This window comes from Delphinapterus leucas, chromosome 11, assembly GCF_059928025.1.
Source record: "Delphinapterus leucas isolate spDelLeu-1000000601 "Yukka" chromosome 11, BTC_Dleu_Yukka2, whole genome shotgun sequence".
NCBI classification, from domain to species: Eukaryota; Metazoa; Chordata; class Mammalia; order Artiodactyla; family Monodontidae; genus Delphinapterus; species Delphinapterus leucas.
In genome coordinates, this window is record NC_143139.1 from 39,542,301 (window position 1) to 39,558,027 (window position 15,727).

General features: G+C 56.8%; 1 protein-coding gene across 8 annotated transcripts in view; it reads right to left on the reverse strand.

Moving 5' to 3' along the window:
- FMNL3 (formin like 3) overlaps positions 1-15,727 on the reverse strand; it is a 79,973-nt gene that overhangs the window by 24,473 nt on the left and 39,773 nt on the right. For 3 of the 8 annotated variants that reach the window (XR_016394920.1, XM_089920678.1, XM_030763093.2), the window contains exons 6-25: positions 13,364-13,516; positions 12,053-12,161; positions 11,796-11,872; positions 11,350-11,443; positions 10,183-10,257; positions 9,493-9,603; positions 9,044-9,193; positions 8,508-8,609; positions 7,240-7,519; positions 6,717-6,785; positions 6,503-6,627; positions 6,101-6,303; positions 4,892-5,126; positions 4,685-4,753; positions 4,476-4,556; positions 4,242-4,371; positions 3,434-3,594; positions 3,016-3,117; positions 2,526-2,618; positions 2,112-2,235 (exon numbers count right to left, since the gene is read on the reverse strand). Coding sequence is in view for 7 of the 8 variants with exons in the window: in XM_089920678.1 (XP_089776804.1) it covers positions 2,112-2,235; positions 2,526-2,618; positions 3,016-3,117; positions 3,434-3,594; positions 4,242-4,371; positions 4,476-4,556; positions 4,685-4,753; positions 4,892-5,126; positions 6,101-6,303; positions 6,503-6,627; positions 6,717-6,785; positions 7,240-7,519; positions 8,508-8,609; positions 9,044-9,193; positions 9,493-9,603; positions 10,183-10,257; positions 11,350-11,443; positions 11,796-11,872; positions 12,053-12,161; positions 13,364-13,516 (2,543 nt within the window). In the remaining variant the exon portion in view is untranslated. Of the gene's footprint in view, positions 1-243; positions 1,169-1,860; positions 1,978-2,111; positions 2,236-2,525; positions 2,619-3,015; positions 3,118-3,433; positions 3,595-4,241; positions 4,372-4,475; positions 4,557-4,684; positions 4,754-4,891; positions 5,127-6,100; positions 6,304-6,502; positions 6,628-6,716; positions 6,786-7,239; positions 7,520-8,507; positions 8,610-9,043; positions 9,194-9,492; positions 9,604-10,182; positions 10,258-11,349; positions 11,444-11,795; positions 11,873-12,052; positions 12,162-13,363; positions 13,517-15,727 lie in introns of those variants that run through there. The other 5 variants (XM_022572239.2, XM_022572240.2, XM_030763094.2 and 2 more) reach the window with 5 other exon arrangements.

Below are 15,727 nucleotides of genomic sequence, written 5' to 3' on the forward strand. Positions count from 1 at the left end.
TGGCTGGGGCTGGACAGGTGCCCGCATGGCCAGCAGGGGGCACTGGTGCCACACGGCAGGCCTGCCTCCCTTTGTGTGGCTGGAGCCCATCTAGCCAGGTTCTCCTTCTCCAGGCTTCCGCACTCACCTCCCCAGAGCGTGGCAGCTCTGCCCAGCCTCCTTTCTATCCCTGTGGCTCGGGTCAGCCTAAAGGGCCAGCTTAGCCCCACCGCCACACTCAGAAAGAGGAGACAGAGTCAGGCCTGGTATTTCAAGCCTTTGTTGAGAGAAGGAAAGTCTGGAGTTTATGTACAAGAGAGAAGGAAGTGGTACATGTACAAAAAGGAGTGGGCCCCTGTATTCCCTCCCAGGGGCCGAGAAGAAACCGGCAGGGGACGGAGAAAATAGCTAAGACCGACACGACCCCGCCCCTGCCAACAAAACCTAGCTGGGGGAAGAAGGTGAGGACGTTCTTGGCACACCCTTTCTCTAGGCAGAGAAAACTAGTCCTCTGCCCACCTCGGCAAGGATAGTCAGCCTAGAACGCAAAGGGCCAAGGGCAGGGAGCATGGCATCTCTCCTCTCCCCTTATCACTAGGGCACACTGCCCAGGCTTAGGAGAGCCTTGCTCCTGGTAAAAGACGATCTGAGACTGGCAGGGCCCCACCCCAGGGCTCCCTAAGCTTGGACACTTCTAGATCGCAGCTGACCATTGGGTTGCAAAAAGTAAGGGGGAAAAAAGAAGGAAAAAATTGCTTTCTCCTCTCGTCCCTCTGGCTCTAGTGGTGGTGGGCCTAGGTGCCCATTCATAGCCTAAAGCTGGAAATGGTTTTCTCCAGCCCTGAGCTGACCCTTGAGGAAATGATGTTGAAGACCTTGGGAGCAAAGTGCAGTACTGGAGGCACCAGGGAAGTGCCAGGCCCTGAAAGACCTAGTGCCCACAGTGGCGGCAGGCAAGATGCAGCTTTGAGAGCTAGGATGGACACTGGGTTGAGAGCAGCATAGCCCTCTGCTGGGCCCTTGGCCAATTCCAGGGCTTCAGGTCCACTGGTTGGACTTGAAGGACTCAGGGTTGAAGTGCTTCTGCCTCCAAGAAGGTCTCAGTGGGGGCCTGGAGCCCGAGGGGGGCCAGCAGGTGGTGCGGCACTCCTGGCTTGGTGGCGAACGACAAGGGGCTGGTGGTAGAGGCCTGTAGGGGAAACAGAGGCCTGTGAACAGGCAGGGAGGCTGGGCCAGGCCCACCTTCTGAGGGCCCAGCCGCACAGGCAGGGCCAGCCAAGAGCCAGCCGTGAGGTCGATGAGGGAGAAGATTAAAGAGAGACTGGAGGGGATGGTCAGGGAGATTTCTGGGGCGGGCTCTGCACATTCAGAAGAACAGGTGGGGGTACTAGAGGCCACTGGGGAGTGACAGAAACAAGGTAGACTCAGCAAGATCTAGAAGCTGGGAAGAGACCCCAGGCAGGTTGGATATCAGGAAACAGAGGTCAAGGGTCATCTGATGCCCCTGGGCAGAAGCCACTGCCAGAGCTCTTACAGGAGACAAGGACAAATGATACCTGGGCCCAGGACCAGAGACTCTCAGCCTCAGTGATCAGCGGCGGCGCGCCTGGTCCTGCCTGTTTTGGCAACTCCCTACCCCTTAGGTCTTAGTAGAAGCCAGACAGCATTAGTGGGAGAGATAACCACTTCCCTGAGGGCACATGCAGGGGATAAGCCATGCTTCTCAGAGCATGGGGCATGCAAGGGAAGGAGTATGTGTCCCCATCACCACGGGGCTGCCAGAGGATGGTTCCAAGTCATGCAGGAGAGGAGGCGCCTGTGGGACCCAGCAGGAGTCCTGGGAGGTGGGCATGCAGAGAGGGCAGCTGTGGTGCCCAGTACCTGTCAAGGGCCCCAGCCTTGGGGGTTAACAGTTTGACTCATCATGATGGGCTGCATCGCAGAAGAAGCGTGAGCCCCGCTTGGCAGTACGGGCCGTGAAAGGGACACTCTTCAGCACTGTGGCCCAGGAGAGAGACACGGTGGTCAGGCCCCATGGGGGTGGGGTAGGAGGAGGAGGGCCCAAAGGGCTATGGTTGGGGTTTGGGAGCTGGGCCCAGTGGCCAGGAACCAGGGACGGAAAAGAGCCCCACCTGTGATGATGTCCTCAATGGTACCATCCTTCCCCTCGTAAACAGGCCGGTGCTCCTTGGCCTGGCGCCGCCTCAACTCTGCAATTAGCTCCTGCTGTTGCCACTTGTTCCGCTGGGATGGGGTCTAGAGCCGAGCATTTGAAGAGATAGGGAGTCACCGCTAACGTACCACGGGGCTGGTTCCTGCCCCAAGATGCAGTCTGAGGATGCCCTTGATTGTGCTCGCCAGCCCAGCCCCCATCATTGCCTAGGAATCCCCTCCCATAGGCCCCCTCTCCATCCCTCTGGACTCCATCATCAGGCCCTCTGGGTGGTCTGTGGGCTCCAGTTCTCCATCTCCTCTCCAGCTCTCTGCTCCACCCCCTCCTAATCCTTTGCCGTGTTTTCCAGGCCCCAGTTCTTGGTCCCACCCACCTTGGCATCCAGTTTCTTGGCTTCCTGAGCCAGCTGCTTCTCCCGCATTACCTCCTCCTGCTTCTTGCGGGCTTCATTCTCTTGTTCTGCTTCCTAAGAACCATGAAAGATGGTGTGTGTGTGTGTGTGTGTGTGTGTGTGTGTGTGTGTGTGTGTGTGTGTGTGTGTGTGTGTGTGTGTGTCACAGGGGCTGTGAGCTGTGAGGGGAGGGGCTGACACTGAGGGTGGAGAGTGGGTGTCAGTGGGACCAGCAACCCCAGGTGGCCACCCTCTGGAGGGGCACTTCCTGCCCCAAACAATGACAGGAAGGGCCTGGGCCCCCACCCTGCCCACCAGTTCACAGCTAAGAGGCCTGTGGCCAGCTTCCATCGCTCCCTCGCAGGACTCAGAGGAGGAGACGGAAAAGGCCCAAGCTTGAAGCCCAGCCCTCTCTCCCCCTACCAGTTTTCTCTCAGCCAAACTCCTCTTTAAAAGCCTCTCTTCTGCTCACCTTGTAAGAACGAATGAATCGGACAAATACTGGGAAGAATACAGAAGGAGGCGTGGTCTTGGGACTCTCACCGAAGTAGCGCACAACAGCATTGTAGGCCTCCTGGGGAGGGGGTGGGCAGAAGGGGTCAGCCTGGCGGGGAAGGAGAAGCCCGGCTCCCAGCAGGGGCAGGAGGCCCACAGGAAGCCGCAGCCCCCCACAGCCCCTGTGGGAGGGCAAAGAACTAGGGGCTCACCAAGCCCCCTAGAGTGCGTCTCCAGAGGCAGCTACCTGCCATCCCCAGCGCCCCCTCTCCCCCACGCTCAGCCAGCCAGCTGCTTGACAAAAGTTCTTTGACCCAAGAACCAGAACTAAGCCCGCCAGAGGCTCACGGCACCTTGGCCCCAGCCTCTCCCACCCGCCTCCACCCTGTGCTCACCTCGGCTGTCTTGGCATCACGCTGGAGCTTGTCCAGTTTGCCTTCGTTGGTGCTAAGGAAGTTGCGCAGGACGCTGTTGTCATGTATGCTGCACTCCCGCCGAATCAGCTCCATGCCCCGGCCCAGCTCCTTCACGTCTAGCAGCACGTTCTCCAGGGACACTGTTGTCACCAGAGCCTGGGCTGAGGACTACAGCCCAGGACTACAGCAAGCTCCAGCCCTCCCGCTCAGCATGGGCTCACTCGGTTCCTCACGCCCCCCTTCCAGAGCTACCAGCGTGGACGGAGAGGGGCGAACCAAGCTAGCCAAGCTCTCACAGGGGCAAGGAAAAGGAAAAGAGGCCGTGGGCTCATGACCCCGAAGGTAGCAAGGGAAGGTGAGCCGCAGACTGCTGGGCTCCAAAACAGAGCTGCCCCAGGCCTGCCCCAGTTTCACGAGGGGGGCAAAAATAACAGCCACCCTATGTCTGTGGGGGGCTTTGTGGGTTTTCTAAGCACTTCACATACATCACAGAGACACAGGCTCTGGGGCCAGCTCGGGGGAGGTGGCAGTGAAGAGCCACCGCTGCCTTTCCCTTCCAGCTCCCACAGCACCCAAGTGGAAAGGGCTGGGTGGGGCCTGGTGCCTGTAGGAAGGCTCCCTCTGGGGTGGCCCCTGCCCATGGCCCCAGCGGAAAACTTTGAAGTGGTCAGAAAAAAGAAAACAAAAGCAAGAAAGAAAGGCACCCAAGTGCTCCCCCTCTTCATAGCTTCCAGGGATTGTCCTGAGCTGGACACGAGGCAGGCTTGCTGGGCCAGGCTCCCCTCACCTGCTGCAGCTTTCTCCACAAAGTGCAGCTCATGCCAGAAGTTAGCCAGGTCTGGGTATTTCTCCTTTACCGTCAGGGCGATGAAATGCAGCAGTGTCATCTTCCTGTCAGTGGACTTGGTGTCCAGCAGCTGGTAGAGGGGGACAGGGGTCAGTGCAAGAGGGCTAAACACGCTGGCGCCACAGCCGCTGCCCCATCCAGCTTCCTGGCCACTTGCTGTCCCCACCATCTTACCAGATCCAGGCTCTGGAGCTTGAAGCCATACACAGCTCCCCGCTTGCTGCTGTTCATGTAGTTCCCCAGGGCAAGTATGATCTGTCCAAAGGAGGCACGGGAGGAACTCAGGGCAAGACCCGAGGGCTCCTTCCTCCTCTCTGTATAGCGCCAGGCCCCCACCCAGGACCTGGGAAGCCCCGGCACCTCCATCCCCAACCTCTCCCCACCTCCAACATCTGCTTCAGCTTCTGTGAGGACTTGACGGAGGCAGAGGCTGCAATGATGGCGTTGAGTTGCTGGAAGGCAAGATGAATAGCTGAGTGACCCCATGCCGGGATGCGGCAAAGTCAGAGAGGGGCTGGCAGGGGAGGGGACTAGCAGGTAAAGGGCGGAGGGCCGGCCGCAGACAACCATGATACAGGCGGGGGCCGTACCGGCGTGAGCATCTGCAGGTTGTCCTGGAAGTTGCCCAGGAAGGCCATGCCAGCCATTCGCTGGGTCAGCCGCTCCACCTTGCTGAAGAGCAGCATGAAGCGGTCCTCGGCCGCCAGCTCCTCCAGGGGCTGCCGCTCCCGCTCGTATTGCCGCAGCAGCTTCACCTCAGCCTCTGTGGGCAGGAAGCGCATCAGGCACTCTACGAAGTCCACGGGTAGTGTCTGGAGGTCAAACCTGTGTAGGAGGGAGGGACCACCTCAGGTCTTGCCTTTGCCCACATTATCTGTCATCCCTTCATTTTCCAGCTCCTACAAGGACGGAGGGTGGGGTCTTGAGCGGCACACAGCCAGAGGCAGAGGACTCACTGTCTCACCTCCAGTAACTCCAGGGCTCGTGTTACTCAGCACCAGTAGCAATCCTAGGGTCACATTCCATGCCCTGTTTAAGAACCCTTCAATGTCTTCCCTCTGCAACTAGGGAGAAGTCTTAACACCTGGACGTGGCTTAGGAGGCCCAGCCCGCAAGACTTCTACTCGCCTCTCTACTCTGTCTCTCCTACTCCCCTCCTTACACTAAAGCCAGAGTCAATTTTCAGTACTCAGGGCACCATGCCTCTCCCTCCAGGCCCTGACCTGGAGTTCATATACATCCTTCAGGTCGCAAGTGAGACATCACCTCCTCCAGGAAGCCTTCCCTGATCACCAAGCTCAGCTACCTAGCCCTCCCTGTTCTCCCAAAGGTGCCTGTACCTCCACTGGACTGTTCCCATTAGACTGGGAGCTCCTTTTTTTTTTTTTGCGGTACGCGGGCCTCTCACTGTTGCGGCCTCTCCCGTTGCGGAGCACAGGCTCCGGACGCACAGGCTCAGCGGCCATGGCTCATGGGCCCAGCTGCTCCGCGGCATGTGGGATCTTCCCGGACCGGGGCACGAACCCGTGTCCCCTGCATCGGCAGGCGGACTCTCAACCACTGCGCCACCAGGGAAGCCCTAGGCTAGGAGCTCCTTGAATGAAGGTCCGGGCTGACTCCCCAGCACCTCACAGTGCCTGGCACACAGCACAGATGCAGTAAATTCTGGCCAAGCCACTGGATGACTGAGGGAGTTCTGTCAATGCCCTGGAATCCAGGGAAGGCTAGGATCCTAGGTGGAGATCCTAGGTGGGTTACCAACTAGCTGGGGACCAGGGCAAGGTCAGTGGGAGCCTCACGTGTGGATGGCCCTGCAGATCTCCTCAGCTGAGCGGCCAGCCTTGCGGAGGGTGATGGCCAGGTTCTTGGCACGATTGGCTTCCAGCAGGGTCACCTTGCTGGCAGCCTTTTGTGCTGTCTTGTTCTTGGAGCAGATGAGGTCGAGGGCAGGGCCCTGGGCTTTTGTCTTGAACAGTTCTTCAAACTTGTCCAGATCCAGGTCCTGGCAGGAGTTGATGAGAAGGGAAAATGCTGTGGCCTCATCCTACAAGAGGACCCGCTGGCAGCACACCAGCATCAGCTCAGCTCTGGTACATGGAGGGCTGAGTCTGAGGGCTCTTCCAAAGCCAAGAGATCTACCTTAAAGGGCAACCTGGTCCCCAGCTCCCAACCCCAGCCCTGAGGGCCCCAGGCCCTGCTACCTCCAAGATCTTCTCATCATCAAGTTCGCTAAAGACAGTGCCGCTGATCTGGTTGGGTTTCAGTGCTGTCCAGTTGAAGACGGGCAGCCGGAACTTGGTCTTGATAGGTTTCTTAATGCGAATGGCTAATTTGGAAGGAGGATCAGTGAGGCAGGAGCCAAGGACACACTCCCTCGGTCCCACTAGCCCTGCCCAGAGCCCTCGGGACACTCACCTGACAGGCCTACTGTCAACACCACAGAGGGAGCAGCGCCGGGGAGAGGTGGGGCTGGGGGACACTTGTCTGGGAAAAGAAGAAACAGCACAGTGACCCAGGGGCCAAGAGACTCCCCTCTGTCCACCCTACCTGTCCTTAAAGACTATCAGGGAAGGAGGCTGCATGAACTCCCTGCCCAAGTGGCTCCCAGGGGTCCTAACTGACGGGGCAGGTCGTGCTGTCTCTGACCCACTCTCTCCTGCTTTGGTCTAAGCCCTCTCCTTGGATGTCTTCAGAGGAATCAGGAGCGGCATCTTTACGCTCCTTAAAACAGATCCACATCTGCTCATAGACATCCCTTCCCTAGTAATCTGAGCCTCCCTCGGATTCTAACCCTCCCTCAGCCTCTCCCACCTGACTTTACATCCTTCCAGCCACATCCCCAGTTTCTCCCTGTGGAGATGCTGCTGACTGGGCTTTTGGTCTGGCCCCACAATAAGGCTGCACCTCTTGCCTTTTACCAGGTAAGGGTCCTGCTTACCTGGTAACGGGGGAGGTGGAGGGGGTAAGGGAGGAGCCGGCGGCGGAGGCAGAGGTAGGGCCTCATCGGGGGGCGGGGCCGGAGCCAGGAGGTCCAAGTCGGAGGGGGGCATGCCCTCATTCAGTTCCTCAGGGCCTACCCGGGCCAGGGCCTCGCTGCCCACTGACTCTAGGTCCCGGGCGGTGGGCTCCAAGTGGCATCGGCGCTGGAAGGCCTCCTCCTTCTCTTTAATGAGCCGCCGCAGGGTGTGTACCTGGTGGCTCGTGTTCTCGTAAGTCTCCTATTGGGCAGACAGCACCATTAAGAAAAGAGCACCTGAAGGCGTGGCAGGCGATGCTCCTGGGAGTGAGACTTCCTACCCAAGGGTCTCCAGGAGGGTACTCAGAGGCAGAGAGCGGCAGAAACCCAGGGAAAACTGGAATGCAGCAGAACAAAAGAGGGGGGCGGAAGAGCAAGCCTGCTTGGCCGGCGCCCTGCAGTGTCCTTCCTCACTGCTCCAGCCCAGTCTCACTGGTCCCTCAAGGCCCAGGTAGAAGGCTGCCCTTGTGAAACTCTCCTTAACCCACCAGCAGCCTGCTATGGCAGCTCTCAGCCCTCTGTGCCTCAGTCCTGCTCTCATTTCATTTGGTTTGTACAGTCGCTCAATTGGAAGCCCCCTACAGACAAGACCCTGCCTTAGCCACCTCTGTATCCTCCATACTCCCAATTCAGCGCTTCAGACTCTTAGCAGGGGCTTGGCACATATGTACTGAGCTCAACAGAGCCAGCATAATTGTATTCCTGTGGAAGAAGAGATGGGTTGGGGCATGATTTTATAACTAACAAAAAGTTAGGTGAGGGACAGAGAAGACACTGAAATGTGAGGAGGCCCTGCTCTCCAATTTGGAATACCTGGGAGATATCCTAATAAACAGCCCCAAGTACCTGGGCTATTCTGAGCCTGTTCATTACGCTGGGCTGGGGAAGCACGTGGAGGTGCGGGTGAGGGAGAAGCAAGGGGGGTGGGCTGGCAGGAGGAGACAGGGGCCCCAGAGGTGCCCCACCTGCTCCCACCCCCCTGTGTGTCTGGCCCACTCTGGCTCCAGCTTCCCTCTCCAGCTAAAACACGGGGTGAAATCATCAGCCCACCCTCACCTGAGTGCCTCAGGGGTGAATTAATATCGGGATTCTCGAGGACGTGACATGACTGACATGGAACGAAAAGCAAGATCCCCAGGCCCCAGCACCCAGTACCAGTCAGGGGCTCCCTTCCCCATGTAGCCTGGTACCTTGACGCTCTCGAGTTCCTTCTCCCGCTGCAGCAGCTGCTTCTCTAGCTCTGCCACACGCATCATGTTCTCATTCTCTAGGTCCAGAAGCTTCTCTGTGAGCTGCAGGATGAAAAGGGCAGGTTTGGGGATGGCCCTAAAGTCTGGGCACTCAGCACAGCCTGAACCCCAGTCAGGACCCAGGCCCGACCCCTCCACCCAGGGCCCCAAAGGCAGCTTGGCCCCGTGGCTTCCCTATGTCACTCCTGTGAGCCCAGGGTCTGAGACCACATGAAAGAGTGCAAGACAAATGGCCACATCTGCCTCTCTCGAGCCTGAGGCCACCTCACACCCAGTCCTGAGGTCAACGTGTGTTCCACCGCGGATGAACTAGTGTCTCAGCCAGAGCATGCGCTAGAGAGCCCCAGTGGATTCTGAGGCTTCCCTGAGGCTCAGTCGGGAGGTAAGCAGGTCAGCTCAGGATTCCTGGGACTCAGATGTCCCCACTCTCTCCCCACCCTCAACAGTGGTTCTGGCAGCAAAGGAAGACCACCTACATGGGACACATGCTCCTCCAGCTCTTCCACCTTCTCCAGGGCCACATTCTTGGTCTCGGCATCCTCCAGCAAACCCCCCACATCAAACACGTTGTCCAGGTATGCCTGGATCTGCACCTGCAGCTTCTCGCTCTCTGTGTGCCTTGACTTCTGGGGGAAAGCAGAGAGAGTAGTAGTTGGGGGCGCCTCCTCATCGGCCTCCATGACCCCTTCCTAGAGCCTAGGACCCAGGGAGCTCCTGCTGTAGCCGTGTCAGATTCTCGCCCTGTGGAGCTGACTGACTGAGGAGCCCTCTGCACAAAGGCCAGAGTCCCAGGTCACAGAAGACAGGCAGGGTGCCAGGAGCATCCGTGACTAGGCTCTTGTAAAAGAAAAACTCCTCGTGATACAGCTAAGCTGGTCCTCTTCCCCGAAGCGCCTCATCCCGTGAGGACTACAGCCCAGCTCACCTGCAGGAACTCCTCCAGCCCCAGCTTTGTAAACTCATACTGCAGGTGGACCCGGAAGTTCATGTCCTCCACCGAGTGCACCACGATGTTGATAAACTGCATGCAGGCCACCTGGGGAAGGAGCAGCCCAGAGGGGCAGAGAGAGCGGAGACATGGAGGGGAGGCGGCTGTTAGAGCCAGCATCATCAGGTGGATAATCAAAAGGAGTAGAAAAGGTAAGTCTTTCAGGGAGCAATAAGAGAATTTTAACTTAAAAAACATCAAACTTAATATTCATTTTACGAAGACAAGTAAATTACATGAGAAATAGGTGTAAATGAAGATTTGGCGGATTTCCTTTGCACACCAGCAGGTATTCCTTGAGACAACCCTACTAGCTGTATACCCTAGACTGGGGGGAAGTGAAGCTAGAGGAGAAGCTGGGGAAGAGGAAAGCAGCTCAGAAAGGGTCCAAATCAGGGACAGTACGGCCACACAAAGCGGGAAAGGAGGCAGACCCAAGACAGAAATTGTCCTGGAGTTTCTAAAAGCTTTCTGGGGTGAGTGAGTGAGTGGATGAGGAGCGTTTACTGAGTAGAGAACCACTCTGGGTCCTACACAGAACGTCAGAGTACGCTGTCGGCCCAGCCCCGTTCTCAAGGAGTGGACGGCCCTGCTGGGCATGCACCTGACCCAGGACCAGCTCCTCACCATGAAGTCGATGTTGCTGTCCTCATTCCGGAAATACTCCATCAGCTTCTCAAAGCGGTGCAACTCCTTGCATACCTGAACAAGCAAACTTTCTCAGTAACAGGATCTGTCCCATGCAGAACCCAAGCCCCTGAGTCCTGGTTCCCAGGAACATCCAGCAAAGGGACTGGTACAGACCAAGTGTAACCACAATTCTTTCTATGTAATGGGTCACTTGGGACATGACAGAAGAAAGCCTGGGACCTGGCATCTGCTCTGGGTCCCTGAGGGAGCTCAGTAAAGCGTGTGCCCTTAGTCTGGGCTCTGGGTGCCTCTGAGTGTAGGCCAAGAAGAAACACAGGGGTCTGGTGTTGCCGAGCTATTGAAGGAAAGAGGGAGGGTGGAGGAAGGTTGGAGGCCATGGCTGAGGCAGAGGCTGAAGTCCTAGTGGGGACGCAGGAGAGAGGCCTGGGTGCAGGAAAGCCTCTGTGCTGAGAGGGGTCCAGAGACTCCTCTGAGCCTCTGGCTTCAAGGAGGAAAAGTCATTTCCTGGCTTGAACAATGGATGCTAGGGAAGAGGTCCAAAAAGGAGGAAGAGGTGGGACCAGCAGCTGCAGCTGTATGCCGAGGAATCCTATGTTCAAGCAGATGGGGGTTTCAAAGCCAGGCCAAGTCTGGGGAATTCCAAGTAGGAGCTCCCTCTCCCCTCACCAACGACAGCCAACACCCCAGGAGGATCCCTGCTTGCCTTCTCCTCCCACTACAAATATAACTGCCTCGGGTTCTACCAGTGGGTTCACTGCCTCAGAACGACCTGGGGAGCCTGTTAAAGCACAGATGGCCAGGCCTCCCAGGGGTCTGTGCATTTAACACACGCTCTTCAGGTATTCTGCTGCACAGCAGGTTAGAACTGCTGGACTATAGCCCTCAAGTGAGGGCATCCTTCGCTGGCCAATCAGGAGCTTTCCCGGCACAAGATCTAGTAAGAATGAAGTTTTGGTTTTGGTTTAAAAAAGCAGGGGGCAGACTACCTAGCTAAAAGCACTAGGCTGTTAAAATCCCTAGGATGTGTGAGACCACAGGAAAGGGCGCTTACCTACCTGGCTTACACCTCCTCCCCGCCAAAAACACACACACACACACACACACGCACGCACGCACGCACACACACGGGTATAGGAAACTGACCTCTTTGAAATTGTCAAAGGCAGCAAGAATGATCTCGTGACCTCCCCGTACCAAACACACGGCTGCCAGGAGCTCTAAGACAAGTGCTTTGGTCCTAAGGGGTGGAGAATGAAGATTAACACCCTAGCCCCTGACCCTGGCCACCACACAGCTCACTTCCACAACTGGGTGAGTCCTTTCAAGAGAGTAGAGACAGCCTCGGTGGTGAGGGAGAGGGTGGGTTTGGGAAAGAAGGCAGGGGAAGGTAGGCTTTCTCCCTCCCTAAGCTGTGTAGACCAGAGGAGAGCAGAACACTCCTCCTCCAGCAGAGGTGAGGGGCCAAACCAAGGCGCTGACCTAAGCCACAGGACCCGAGGCCAGGCAGGGCTTCTTGGCAGGGACAAGTGCAGCCCAGTTTTCCAGAGTCCTGGGCAGAGCGGGGAGGAAAGGGGAGGGAAGCAACTCACCTTGGATTCTTGTTGTTGAGGCTGAGCGCAATCTCATTGACAGCGTGAGGGTGGGACATGACCAGGTTGAATCCATACTGTAGCAAGGGGAAAGGACAGAAGGAGGGGAGACCATGACGGTGGGGAAGACAGGTCCCAGCCGGAGCTCCCTGACTGCAGGCCCAACAGCGAACTTGTCTTTTACAAGCTAGTGCCTTCCTAGCTCTCCTGGTGTGGGAGATGAGGCAGGGCACCCGTGCCTAGTGCTGTCGCCTTACCTGATAGTTCATGATGGCTCTGAGACAAAGGATGCAGACGTGGACGTCATCCTTCTGGCTCACCAGGCGGGAGTTCTTCAGCGCCCTGCGCCCAGGGAGAGTGCTATACCTGGGGGAGAGGGGCTGCTGGTGAAGGGTCTAGAAGCACTTGCCATCACCCAGACAGCAGCAGCAGAAGAAAAGGGGGATGGAGGACCTTGCACCAGCAGCCCAGAGAGATGCAGGGGGCGCAGGTGCAGGGGGCAGGGCACTCCACTGTTTTCACCTCCCTGGAACAGGTCTTTGTCAGTTAACTATCCAGGATCCCAGCATTACAACCAGTGCCCAAACCATCCTAAGCCCAGACGTCCTCCAAAATACAACACGAGGTGTGTAGGCCTTCCTAGACCTCAAGATGGGTCCAGGAGATATTCATTTGAGCCATCCTTCCTCTTCCTTCTAGTCACCGCATCTTCAACACATTCCCTGGGGCAGGGGCATCTTAGCTCCCATCCCACATCTATGTCCTAGAAAAGACAGAGCAGACCCCAAAGGCTATAGAAGGGCTAGGGACTATATCTGACTTTGCCCCTAGTGATGTTTCATGGAAAAAACAGGAAACACAAGTGGTATCTGCTCGTGCATGACTAGAATGGGCAAAACCCAAAGAAGACTGGGAGAAAAGCATGGCTGAGAGACAGAGGCCATGGAAAGGGCCATAGGACCCAAAGGAAAGCCTCCCTCTGTAGGAGGGGCTCTCAGAAATCATCCGGTCCGTCCACCAGCCTCCGGGCAGGATGGCTCTTCAGATACTACAGACAAATGAACACGCTGCAGCCTTGGAGGGAAAAAAAAGGCCTAAAGGAAGAAGTGATGGGAAGGTGAGCGCAGCAGGTTGGGTGGGAGCTGGTCTCCGGGCAGCTGATGGGGCTGCGTGCAGAGCAGAGGGAAACAGACATGAGGGCAGGTGCTGGACCAGCTGGTGAAGACTAAGGAGCTGGGTGAGGACCAGCCCTGCCCAGAGGCCTGGAGGAACGGCAGAGTGAGAATGATGAATGGAGGGGCCCCCAGAGACGGGGAGAGGAGAGGGGAGGGCTGGAACCCCAGATGGGGTGGGCACAGCCGAGGGTGACGTACTTACCCAGGACAGATCGCTGGGCAGAGTCAAGGAGACAGAGAGGACAGACCAGAAACAGACTGGCAGGCAGAGGGCAAGAGAGCTGAGCCTGGAAGCAAGAGTGAAGGGAGGAGCATGAGCACTCACCGCTGTCACCCAAGACCTGGACGGGGACGAGGGTGGGAGGCAGGCGGGCAGAGCGAGAGCACACATACCGGAGCACAGACTGGCGCGCAGAGCGAGCGAGGCTGTTGGTGAAGGGGGCTGACAGGGCGCTGGGTGGCTGCAGGTCCTCGATGGACCTGCTCCAGGACCGGAGCTTGTCAAATGCACCATCGTCACCACTCTCCAGAGCCTCAAAGTCAAACCTGGAGCAGGAAAGGACACAAGCGCACACACAGGAGAAATTCAGTGCCAAGCCGCCTGGTGAGCCCACCCCCGCCCTTTAGACGTCTAGGGCAACAAGAAGCAAGGGCAGCAGAAGAGAAAGCGGAATTGGGCAGCAGAGACCCAACCCTGGTCAGGAGGGCCGAGGAGGGCAGAGTAGTCACCGGCAGCAACCAGGAGGGGGATCTGAGGAGATGCGGGTGCTGACCGAGGCCAGCCGCTGCCCCCCACTGGCCTCCAGGAGTCACCTCCCCATGGGCCCGAAGGGACGCAGGGAGCTGGCAGACTTTCTGCACTCCCAGCCATAGAGGGGACATCTCAGAGAAGCTGCCGCTCCCCTCGGAGAATCTGCCCTGCAGAGCAGTGGTGGGGAACAGGCCAACTGAAGGGATTACTAGGGGGCAAATGGCAGCCCCCAAAGGGGCCTCTCAGTGCCCTGAGGGTGGGGCCCAGGTGGCTCTGGACTAGGTTCACGAGGCCAGGTCTGAGTGGAAGGGAATGGGGGTCCCGAGAAACCCAGAGTGGGACAGGCCTCTGTGTTCAGGAAAAGCACCATGGTCTCATCCTAGCACTGGGTTTTAATGACCGGGTTTTCTTTCCACGGTTCTACTTGAGGCTTCTAGGTTTTTCTGGTTTAGAGGCTCCTTGGGCTTCAGCTTCCCTCGGGGAAGAAATCACAGGTCGAGGGTGTGAACCAGGGTCCTTAGTCCCCACAGGAGTTGGGATGGTTTCTACGTCACTTCCTGCTGCTGGGACCAGACATCTCCCACCACCAGCAGTTTGGGAGCGTAGCCAGGGCAAGGAGGACAGCTCAAGATCACAAACCCACAAGGCCTTCTCCTTTACATATCACCATATCGGGATCTACCCCCTCTGAGAAACAAGCCCCACTCCTCTTTCCTGTCCTCTTCCCCCAGTAGGCCACCCAGGACTGAGCAAGCATTTCCTACAGGCTCTTCCCCCAAGGAGCCTTCTGCTCAGACACGCACAGCCCCAGGGTCAAAGGCACAGAGGCCGAGGCTCTCTGAAATAGGAAGTGGTATCTGCAGATGCCTGAGTGTTCCCAAGGAAGCAGGAGCAGACTTCAGGATCCTGACCATCAGATGCTTAACGGGGCTCTCAAGCAGACATCAGAGGAGTCTCCCGGACAGGGAAGCCACTTGCCAGTGGTTTCCCTCCGTGAATAATAGTCTTCCCCAGAGCTGGGATGTGCAGTTTACGAATAAGTGCCTTCACTCAAACTCAATTTGGCTTCGCTCTTTTCCCCTCAACCCTTCCCAAAACACACACTCTTACCTCACCTGCTCCGAGTCTTTCTTTCAAAAACACAGTCAAAGGTACTGCTGTGGACACTACAATACTGAGGTTCCAGTGTATTTTGGTTTCAAGCAGCTGGAATTTGTTTGCTTTTGAAGCAAGATATGCTTATTTGGAAAAATAATCTACATCTTTTTCTATAAAAGCTCTGAATTTAAAAAAAAATCGCTTCAGCAAATGTTTTTCATTTCTTTCTATAAAAAGAGTGAGTTTCTTTTAAGGGATAGGAGGATCATGAGGCTTGGCTTCTGTAGGGACGGGAATGGGGAGTGGGCCACTCTTGGTTTTAACAGGCGATGACCTGCAAAAAATGACAAAGGCCAAACCTAGGAGAGGCATTAGTTTGAAACCCTAAGGAGATGAGGGTGAAAACCTGCTGAGGAAGGAGAACAGCCCAGGGGCAAGGACAGTAGCAAGGAAAGTGGAAGTCGAGGCTGGGGCTGAGTCCCAGAACTGAGGAGTTCCCCAGGATGCGGGACTTTCAGCGCAAACACTCGGGAAAGTCACGGGCAAACCGGGGTGATCAGTCACCCGAGGGCCAACATAAGTCTTGGGTCTGCGTCTGAATGTGCTGGCCATGCCATGAACGATCAATATAATCCCTCTTTCCATATATTTAGGTAATTATGGTAGGGAACAACACCTTAAATAATAACAACTAACAAATAAAAAGCAGCCACCACAGTATAGACTATGTTCCAAATACTTCAACTGCTTTACACACGTTATCATCTAATCCTTATGGCAACCCTGGAATATGGATCTCCTCTTACATAAGAGGCCCTCAGCAAACTTGCCTGAGGTCACACAGACAGTAAAGGACAGAAGAGACCCACACCCGGCTTTGGGCTTTGTCTTAACTTGAAAGCCCTCGT